Source organism: Vigna umbellata, chromosome 4 (genome assembly GCF_029865625.1).
Source record: "Vigna umbellata cultivar VRB3 chromosome 4, Vumbellata_1.0, whole genome shotgun sequence".
NCBI classification, from domain to species: Eukaryota; Viridiplantae; Streptophyta; class Magnoliopsida; order Fabales; family Fabaceae; genus Vigna; species Vigna umbellata.
The window spans coordinates 7,167,960-7,177,620 of record NC_142168.1 but is presented as its reverse complement, the minus strand read 5'-3'; the positions used below and the strand labels follow the sequence as shown (position 1 = coordinate 7,177,620).

The 9,661-nt window shown below is 35.4% G+C and overlaps 1 protein-coding gene across 1 annotated transcript; it reads left to right on the top strand.

Annotated features, from left to right (window-relative positions):
- Positions 1-707: 707 nt before the first annotated feature.
- LOC124827365 (ubiquitin-conjugating enzyme E2-23 kDa-like) lies at positions 708-3,316 on the top strand. The gene is made up of 6 exons (XM_047300396.2): positions 708-881; positions 991-1,070; positions 1,609-1,723; positions 1,824-1,876; positions 1,981-2,109; positions 2,992-3,316. The coding sequence occupies exons 1-6, from the start codon at positions 838-840 to the stop codon at positions 3,120-3,122; spliced, it is 552 nt and encodes a 183-aa protein (XP_047156352.1). The 5' UTR covers positions 708-837; the 3' UTR covers positions 3,123-3,316.
- The last annotated feature ends 6,345 nt before the right edge of the window (positions 3,317-9,661 follow it).

Genomic DNA, 9,661 nt, shown 5'->3' with positions numbered 1-9,661 from the left:
ATAAGATATTCTATTATGTATTCAGGTTGACAAGATATTCTATTATGTATTCAGGTTGATAAGATATTTGAATAGTTAGGTGAAAAGTCTAGACAATCCAGTAAAGTGAATGGAACACTTAAATAACTTAGTAAAAAGTTTGGATAATCTGGTAAGGTGTACGGAGAACTTAGATAGATTGGTGAAAGTTCCAAATAGCTCGGCAAAGTGTATTGAGAACTCAGATATCTGAGTCATCAATACATATTACCGAGTTATCTGAAATTATCATCGATCTATCTGAGTTTTCTATGCATCTTATCGGGTTATCTCTTTTCACTGAGTTATCTAAGTGTTTCATTCATTTGTTGGGTACAAACAAAATCTCACATCAAATAAAATAAGAGATGGACATGAATTTATATACACATAAGATACCTTTATTAGTAAAAAGCCTTTTGGAGTGATATCAAAAGTAAATCTATAAAAACTTAACTACATATAGAAAACAAAATTTTAAAAACAAAAGTAAAAATGAAAGAAACAACAATGAATCAAAAGAATAAAAACCAAAATTGAGATAAAAAAAACATATTTAACTATTTTCTTAATAAATATGTAAATTTGTTAAAAATTTAGATAAAAAATAAAAAATGCAATTAAATAATGAGAAAAATAATTAACTATTATTATTATTATTATCTGCTAGTTGTGCTGATTGCTGTCTGAACCAAATTTTACTTGTTTTCAGCTTGCACAAGAGTCTCCAATCTTAACTTCTCTCTCCACTTGCCAAAGGAAAGGCTAAAGAGGAGAAGGAAAAAGGCAAAGCAAGAGCCGACCAACACACACAGAACCATGTCTTCCCCAAGCAAGCGCAGAGAGATGGACTTGATGAAACTGTTAATCCTTTCTTTCCTCAATTCCATCAAAGTTTTAATCTTTTTCTAATGGTCTCTTTTCCCCTTCTCTTTCTGATTATGGGTCTTCTTTATCTTTTCCTTTCCCTAGGATGATGAGTGATTACAAGGTGGAGATGATTAATGATGGAATGCAAGAATTTTATGTGCAATTCCATGGACCCAATGACAGTCAGTTCCCTTTCCTCCCTCTCCTTTCTTTCTTGCTTTCGTACTTCTCTTCAAGTTGGATGCTTTGCTTTTGTCGGTCTTTTCCCTTTTTCTTGCTGTCTTAATTTTGGAGATAGCTGTTTGACCTCGGTAGCTTTAGATTTGTGTAGCTACAAGATGATATCGGTACCTTTTTATGCCCCTTGTGTTTGTTGTGTTAATTGCTATGTGTTTTCTGTGGATTCTGTTCATAGACTTTTGGACAACAAAATTTTTTTTTTCGCTCTTTAATTTTGCAAATGATTTTTGTACTTTCTTATTGATTTCCCTTTTGCTTGTTGTGAAGTTGTTAGTGTGAATACGGAACTGATGTCTAGCCAGAAAGGGATTGGTGTGAGCTAAATTTTGTTGGTTTTTACCTGTATCAGTTTTTGCACCATAGTTATTGATTTCACCTTTGATTGTTGTTTCGGCCTGGTTTGAGATCCTTATCAAATTTTTTTTTTCATGGAGCTTCATTTTTCTATAGTCTTCTTATCTGTTGGATGGCTTTTGGCAGGTCCTTATCATGGTGGTGTGTGGAAAGTGAGAGTTGAGTTGCCTGATGCTTATCCTTATAAATCTCCTTCCATTGGCTTTGTCAACAAGATCTATCACCCAAATGTTGATGAGATGTAAGCAAATAGTAGTAATGTTCTGACATTTGAGCGACTTATTATGTATTTGAGTGACTTATTGTGTGTCAGCGTGTCTGATTGATAACAATAATCTCAGGTCAGGATCAGTTTGTCTGGATGTTATCAATCAAACCTGGAGTCCCATGTTTGGTAACGAAATTCAATAAATTTTCTGAGAAAATGTGTGGATTATTCAAAGTTGAATATTTTGACTTGTTCTTGTTTGTCAAACAAAACTACGTTCTTCCTTCCAGATCTTGTTAATGTGTTTGAGGTGTTTCTACCACAACTTCTGCTGTATCCCAATCCATCAGATCCCTTGAATGGAGAAGCTGCAGCTTTAATGATGCGTGACCGATCTGCTTATGAGATAAGGGTTAAAGGTATTCATCTGTTCTGCTCATTTTCTAAAACGGCATTTCTTGCAATAGTTTATATACACTCATTTCTCTGTATGTGTCACAGATTTGCTATGTTTTCTTTGCAGTTTTTTTCTTTAGATTTTTCTCATGCCAGCCACTGTCAATATCTAAACCAACTTGGACATTTGCATTAACATTTTCGACCTTTGGGTAGTAGATGTAGAGCTACCATCATTACTCAGTGAATTGGATGAGCATATGCTTGAATGTACACTCAAACAATCAGAACTTCATTTTTAAATAATTCTTGACCTCATTCAGCTATCTTATTAATATTATTAAAACAAATTGCTGCTCTTCTTAACTGCATTATAAATTTTTAACATCTCATGTTCTGATCCTTTAACACAACTGATTTTGTTGACAGCTGCCACCATTATCATGTTACTGCCTTTTATGATACCATCAAATCCTTGACATAAAAGTGAGGCATGAAAACAAGAAAGGAATGTCTGTACTCTAGTGTTCAGACAGGTGGTTAATAAAGAAAAAGATGAAATAGGGTGTAATGAAATGGAATTATACTGCGTTTTTGTTTGAATTGTTTTAAACAAGGATGAAAGGAAGCCAAACCTAATGAAATGCACTCCATTTCATGCTTTCAAGTATCTATGGACAATGAAGTAGTAACTTTATTACATTTCATTTTTTGCTGCATACCATTAGACATCCAAAAGTACAGCTGTGTTTATCTAACTTGTTAGACTGTATCACGTCCAAGACAATTAATCTAGCTTTGAAACCTTATCAATCTGTGATTTTTATATTTAGAACCAATTAAGTTTTTCTTTTTTGCTCAATTCATACATGATAGTGATAATGTGTTTTGGGCTTGAATGTCAGAGTACTGTGAGAAGTATGCTAAGCCTGAAGACATAGGGGAAGTCACAGAAGAGAAATCCAGTGATGAGGAAATGAGTGAAGATGAATCTGATTCTAGTGATGAGCAGGTTGTTGGTAAAGCAGACCCCTAGCTTTGCATGCATGTCATGTTCTTAACATTGTATTTTATCTGTAAATGATGTTCTATTTGTGTTAATTTACCTCACCACATATGAACCTGTTATGGATAAGGGGGAAAAGTCTCCTTCCTTCTATTCTAGTTTCCTGTCGCTGTAAATAAAGTACCATTGATTTCCTGATGCAATTCTATTTCATGTTTAGCTCACTTTCAAGTCAGTGTGCTGTTTAGCCATGATAATTTAATTAAGAATGTAGCACAACATGACACTCTTTGTATTGGGTTAATGTTTCTTCCAATAAATTATGTGAATTTGTTCTCTATTTAGTATTCTATTCTCCCTCCTTAGTTTGTGCAACATGGAATTAACCTATAATAACAAGCACCTAATGTTTTAAAAACTGGTCTGGGCTGAGAGAATTCTAAAACTGGCTAACCTACAAAACCAGTCTAACAAAAAGTTAATAATCTGTCAAAAACTGACAAAATCAATACAAAATTGGTTCAAAGTCAATGATTATATATATATACATTATAAACTTTAAGAAAAGTAAATTTGTGATAATAAGTATATAAAAATTATTTAGCGAAGTATTCGATGTGGGACTTTGAGATTTGTAGAATTTGTTCTTATTTCAAGGAAAATAACAGCTAATATGGGACTTTGAGACTTGAGATTTGGGAAAAACATTGACTCTTAAGAAAAGAGTTTGAGGTGGTTGACAACATGTTTTTTTTAATAGATGATTTTTCTATCATTTAATTCTTAACAAATATATTGAAAAAGGATAACGTTTTAATGTTGTTAATATATCTTTTAATGAAATTGTATTTATTAACTTCTTAAACGTTGTCTTCTGATCAATGATTAGTGAAATCCATATATAAGTAAAAAGATTTACTAATGATATCGTTGTTGTGTTATGTGCCGATATGATAAGAAGCTGAAAATAAGCAAGTTTTTATAGAAAAAAAATATTTATTATATATAACGTTGTTCTACGTAATTTAAAATGTTTCTTCTTTTCTTTTTTTTAAGGTATACAATTTCATAGGTTTTTTGTTTCCACGATTTTATATTTATTTTAGGGTAAATATTTGCTTCAATGTAAAAAGTTGTGGCATAGTTTATTCCAGAACAATAAGATAAAGTTCAAAATTTTAATTTTATTTGAAGTATGCTGTTAATGAGTAAGGTAATTGAATATATATTTGATGTTGAAGGTTAACTGCATACTGACATATTTTTTTTTAATAAGTACGACTAATAATTATTAAAGACCAAACATTTTAAACACTTACACATTACTTCAATTATTAATAGTTAAAAAATATTAATTGAATTAAAGATTTTGTACTAAGTTTGTTTTTTTATTATACTAAAAATAAAATATATCAATACTATTGTTATAATGAATGGTTATTTATCCTTCATTTTATCACAAGGATTTTGAGTTTACTAAAATTAGACTTTGGGATATGTTCGGGAAAGAAAAATAAATAAAAAGATTGAAATTAGTTTCTGTACGAGTTAAAAATAATTTATACATAAACTAATTTGCAGAAGTTTTCTTATATGATTTTTATATATTTTTTTATATTTTTAAATTATTCGTAAAATGATATTAATTTATAAAAAATCACATTTAATTGTTCCTTCTTATTTTTCACTGGAGGAATTATAAATTTATTGAAACATGTCTTTATAGTTTCCTTTTAATAATAAATTAAACATTTATGTAAAATTTTAAACCAGGATTCTGTTACTTTTTAAGTTCAAAAGAAATCTTATAAGAATCACAATAAAAAAATTTACTTAATTAACAGGGGTTAAAAATAATGAATTTTAATTTTAGACCATTCAATTTTTTTTACATCAAACTACAATTAAAAATTTACTTTGTAGAGATAAAACATATTTAATTATTCAAAATTATCATTTCTTGATCTACTTTAAAAGGTCAAATCGTCTTAAAAGATCAAATCCACAATTTTTATTTCTTACAACTCTTCTAACTAAATTTCTTTCACTTCCCATGTAGGAATAAAATAAAGAAGTGAAATTGAGTTCCATTGACTAAGTATTTTTGACAAACGTGTTAAAGTTAAAAGGTATACAGAATATCCTCATAAACCTTCACAATCAAGCATGGTTTGCTTTGGATAGACGTGCAGTACACATAAATCTTATAACAAAATATAAAAAATTCATAAACAAATATTTCTTGTCATCAAATGGCAACGATTCATGCTCTTTTATGTCTAAATTATTCATTATCTATATCGTATTGTTCTTTATATTTTTTTAGTCACATTTTATTTCAAATTTTCTGCTAATAATTTAAAAAATAAATAGATTGTGTATAGTATGATATCTAGGCCGAACGGTTAGCATCCAAGATCGATCGGTCTATCTACTTTAGCAGCGCTCATCGACAACAACGCTCGTCAGCATGACCACAAACCGCAACAGCGCTCATCAACCAGACAACGCTCGTCAGCCAAGTCAAACCGCGACAACGCTCGTCAGTTATGTAGATAGCGAACGGTCATACACTAAGCATCGTTCGGTCATACACTCAGCACCGTTCGGTCACCACTAACAGTCAAAGATATCTAATTAAAAGATATTCATAAAGTTGTTTATGAGCAACCGCCCGGATTTTAAGGGAAATCTGTTTTCAACCGCCCGAATTTTAAGGTAAGTCTGTTTGGCTTGTGACAACTTATAAATACAAGGTCAGGGATATCAACCAGGTAAGCTCAATTCACACTCCAAAACATTCCATTTACATTCTACTCATGCTCTACTGAGTTCATAATACTCAATTACCATAATATCCATTTGTGAGCAACAGCTCCTTCAACAGACGTCTAACTTGAGCGTGGAGTGCCTTTTGCAGGTATCTCCCTCCTCGGCTCGGACTTGAAGAACTTGGAGCAGGAGATTCAGAGGTCAGGAGAAGGAAAGCCACGTCAGAAAGTTTAGTGTCTCAGTCCCACAAAAATATCCACCGAAACATTTTGGCGCCCATCGTGGGGCCGAGAGCAAGCAGAAGAAGCCCAAATGGTGATCACGAGGAGCATGGATGAACAGCAGAATACCAGAGATTTAATAGAAGAAATGCAAGCACAGATACAAGCCCAGGCAAGAACCATACAGGCACAAGCGCAAGCACAACATGAGTTGCAGCGAAAGCATGCAGAGGAGATTACGGCGCTTAGGGTGAAACGAGCCCGTACTGAGCGGACCGCCTCAAACCAGGAGAATGAAAACGAGAGAAGTCGTAATCGGCAACCATCCCAGCACACCAACCTGAACGGTCGAGGAAGGAGAGAACCATCGCCCCTTCAAATCGTTCAGCCTAACAGTTTACTCCCTTTTACGGCAAACATCATACAAACTCCAATCTCGGATAAGAAACCTCCTACATTAGAGAAGTATGATGGCTCAACAGATCCCGACAATCATCTCAGGATCTTTACCAACGCAATGGCGTTCTACACGGACAATGATCCGGTCATATGCAGAGCTTTTTCCTTATCACTCAAGGACGAGGCATTGGAGTGGTATAACACTCTTCCCCCAAACACAGTGGATTGCTTCACCACCGCAGAAACCCTCTTCAAAAGGCAATACGCCTCCAATAAAAAACAAGAGATAATCCCGGCGGAATTGGTAAGCACTAAACAGGAGAAAGGGGAAACTTTAAAGGCCTTCATGAAAAGATACAACGAAACCGCACGGCGGGTTAAAGAGGTTAGTCACTCTTTTATTATTAACAATTTGCCTTCATGCCTGAGACCAGGATATTTTGCTGAAAAATTATATGCGCGACCACCAAAAATTATGGAAGAACTCCAAGAAAGAGTAACTGAGTTCATCCGTATGGAGGACATGCGAATCTCACAAAGAAAGAAACAACAAGAAATATCTACAAGTGGAAGCAAGAAAGAAGGCAGGTAGTCATTCAACAGTAGTGACGGGAATGAAGGTACGTTTCACAAGGATTTCGTCCGAACACCCAGGTATTAACATTACACTCCCCTCAACACACCCAGGGTAAAAGTTCTTGAGGAAGCTCTAAATACTGAACTTCTTACAATTCGGAAAAAGTCTTCTCCAAAAGACGCTGACGAAAGGAAAAGTTGTCGGTTTCATATAAACCGAGGACATACTATAGAGGAATGTGATGCATTAAAGGATGAGATAGAAAGGCTCTTCCGAGGGAGGCATCTGCAGAGATTTGTAGAAGAAAGAACCCGAACAAAAAGTCCTACTAGAAAAAAAAGTCTCAGCATAGAGAAACCGAATGGTCATATCAAAGGACCGAACGAAGACACAGGCGAAGTCGTAGCCGTAGTCAGAGCCCTTACCACTCAGTTCTGGGCTGTATCGACTAAAACAGATGATAAAAATTCCTTCCTAACATGTGACGTGCAACAAATCTCAAAGTTTACGTGAACATTACTATCATGCTTATTTCAATTTCTTAAGGCATAGACTTTTGTTGTTTAAATTCTTTTGTTGGAATAAAACGTTTATGACACTGCCATCACACTTTATCAAATGCATTTGACCGTTCGGCCTTACATGTATTCAGCCATTCGGCATCCCATGCATTCGATTCCATCATTCGGCCTCACAGGCGCTCGGCCGTCAGGCCTCACAGGCGTTCTGCCATCCGGCCTCACAAGCGCTCGGTCATCCGGTCTCACAGGCGCTCGGTCCCATTGGCTTCACGGATACTTGACCAATTGGCCTTACAGGGTCGTCCACAAAACTCAGGGAACGTTCAAAATCGAACGGCAAAAACAGTCGCCCATGGACTATAAATCAAAGAGAGTCCTCCATGGACTATAAATCAAAGATAGTCCCCCATGGACTATAAATCAAAGACAGTCCCCCATGGACTATAAACCGAGCAGTAAAGATAGTCCCCCATGGACTATAAACTGAGCGATAACGACAGTCCTCCCAAGACTATATAAACCAAGCGGTGAAGACAGTCCCTCATGGACTATCATCCGAATGATAAAGGCATTTCCCCGACGAACGCTCGCTCATACGCATTCACAAGTACACGGCCATTCGGGCTCAAAAGTGCTCAAAAGTGCTCAGTCATGTAGCCTCACAAGTACTAGACCGTTCGGCTTCACAAACATTCGACCATTTGGTCCAAAAAGTATTCAGCCAGTCGACTTCATATTGCAGGTAAACAAAAGGCTATCAAAGTCACTAGTCAACATAGGGAAAAAGTTCTAAAAAGAACTCGCATCACAAGCCGATCGACCAATAGAACACGGACTACCTTCCCCAAGCTCATATAAGTCCTATACTTAACCTTGGTAAAGCCAAACGGTTAACACGGACTTGGGGGGCATTATGTATAGTATGATATCTAGGCCGAACAGTTAGCATCCAAGATCGATCGGTCTATCTACTGTAGCAGCGCTCATCGACAACAACGCTCGTCAGCACGACCACAAACCGCAACAGCGCTCGTCAACCAGACAACGCTCGTCAGCCAGGTCAAACCGCGACAACTCTCGTTAGTTATGTAGATACCGAACGGTCATACACTCGGCACCATTCGGTCATCACTAACAATCAAAGATATCTGATTAAAAGATATTCATAAAGTTGTTTATGAGCAACCACCCGAATTTTAAGGGAAATCTGTTTTCAACCGCCCGGATTTTAAGGTAAGTCTGTTTAGCTTGTGACAACTTATAAATACAAGGTCAGGGACATCAACCAGGTAGGCTCAATTCACACTCCAAAACATTCCATTTACATTCTACTCATGCTCTACTGAGTTCATAATACTCAAGGCTTAATACCCTATTTTGTCCCCAGTTTCGCTCGACAATATCAAATTAGTTCATCCTTTAAAACGTGCGTCAATTACGTCCTTACTTAATAAAATTTATGTCAACGAAATCCCTTTCGTTAAATCCGTACAAACGGCGTTAATAGAAGAGAGAGAGAAATAATTAACGTCGTTTGTACGGATTTAACAGAAGGGATTTCATTGATATAAATTTTATTAAGTAAGGATGTAATTGACGCACGTTTTAAAGGATGGACTAATTTAATATTGTCAAGCGAAACTGGAGACAAAATAGGGTATTAAGCCTAATACTCAATTACCATAATATCCATTTGTGAGCAATAGCTCCTTCAACTGACGCCTAACTTAAGTGTCGGAGTGCCTTTTGCAGGTACCTCCCCCCTCGGCTCAGACTTGAAGAACTTGGAGCAGGAGATTCAGAGGTCAGGAAAAGGAAAGCCACGTCAAAAAGGTTAGTGTCTCGATCCCAAAAAATATCCACAGAAGATCATCACGACTAGGTGGTTGTAGCTTTCAAGTTTTCGAACTTAAACAGGAAAGAAATAGAGTTATCTAAGTAAAAGAAGTTGACATGGTTTGAAAATAATTTTAATTTGCCTTTATAAATTAAACTTATAGTTTTACTTTAAGTAAATAGTTTACAATGTAATGTAAAATACTTTTACATTATCATTTAATTGTAATAAGTTTGGTGATT

Coding starts and splice junctions, on each gene's coding strand:
- LOC124827365 (XM_047300396.2), top strand. CDS start 838: ATGTCTTCCCCAAGCAAGCGCAGAGAGATGGACTTGATGAAACT. Junction 882..990: donor GAGATGGACTTGATGAAACT/GTTAATCCTTTC, acceptor TCCTTTCCCTAG/GATGATGAGTGATTACAAGG. Junction 1,724..1,823: donor CACCCAAATGTTGATGAGAT/GTAAGCAAATAG, acceptor CAATAATCTCAG/GTCAGGATCAGTTTGTCTGG.